The sequence below is a fragment of the Nestor notabilis genome, unplaced genomic scaffold (assembly GCF_000696875.1).
Source record: "Nestor notabilis isolate BGI_N333 unplaced genomic scaffold, ASM69687v1 scaffold19875, whole genome shotgun sequence".
Lineage (NCBI taxonomy): Eukaryota > Metazoa > Chordata > Aves > Psittaciformes > Psittacidae > Nestor > Nestor notabilis.
The window spans coordinates 9,157-10,006 of NW_009929993.1; the positions used below are offsets into that span (position 1 = coordinate 9,157).

Consider the following 850-nt stretch of genomic DNA (forward strand, 5'->3'; position numbering starts at 1 on the left):
GGAGCGCCCCTCTCGCCCCGCCAGGCCCCCAGCCACAGTAACCCTGCGCACCAGTGTCTGGACCAGAACCTGACTGGTGAGAGACTGGGGGGCCCACAGGGCTGAGGGATTGTCCAGATGCCCCACGATGTCCCAGCATCCACAGCCCTTGGCATGCAGGGAGGCTGTCGGCCATCCCAGATGGGCTGGGCCACCCTCACCTCCCCATCCCATAGATCATGGGGTGCCCAAGAAAGGGTGGGTGCTGCAGGGGTTTGATCCCAGGGAGAGGGGGAGAAGGGGACTGGAGCCACATGATGCTCCAGGGTGGCTAATACCCAGACATGCGGGAGCCTGGCTCTGCCCTCCACGTGAGCCCACGTATCTCTTTGCCCCAGTGGATGATTTTGAGAGCATTGAGAAGAAGGTGCTCTATGGGGCGGAGAACAACAGCACCTTCCTGGAGTGTGTGCCCCGCTCCCCACAGGCCAGCGTCCAGTGGTTTGTCCAGAGGCCCCCTGACGAGCAGCGGGATGAGGTGAGGCTCCCCCTGCACCTCCCTCACTTCCCTTGCAAGGACATGGGGGGCACACAGGGCTGGACCTGGACCCCCCCAACCTCACGTTGGCCAACACCAACAGGTGAAGACAGACGATCGGATCCTGCAGACCGAGCAAGGGCTGCTCTTCCGCAAGCTGCACCGACATGACACCGGCATCTACTACTGCAAGACATTGGAGCACGGCTTTACCCAGACGGTGGCCAAGACAGCCCTGGAGGTGATTGCGAGCGAGCAGCTGGCACACACCTTCCCCCGGCAGCGCTTGGATGCACCCCCACGCCTGCCTTGTCCCGAGTCCTGGCTGGTGCC

General features: G+C 63.3%; 1 protein-coding gene across 1 annotated transcript in view; it reads left to right on the top strand.

Annotated features, from left to right (window-relative positions):
• SEMA3G (sema domain, immunoglobulin domain (Ig), short basic domain, secreted, (semaphorin) 3G) overlaps positions 1-850 on the top strand; it is a gene marked incomplete at its 5' end in the record, with an annotated part of 7,463 nt that overhangs the window by 6,394 nt on the left and 219 nt on the right. Inside the window, 3 exons of the mRNA XM_010015236.1 lie at positions 1-76; positions 378-517; positions 621-845. The exon at positions 1-76 is cut by the window's left edge and continues 135 nt beyond it. Coding sequence (XP_010013538.1) covers positions 1-76; positions 378-517; positions 621-845 — 441 coding nt within the window. The remainder of the gene's footprint in view (positions 77-377; positions 518-620; positions 846-850) is intronic.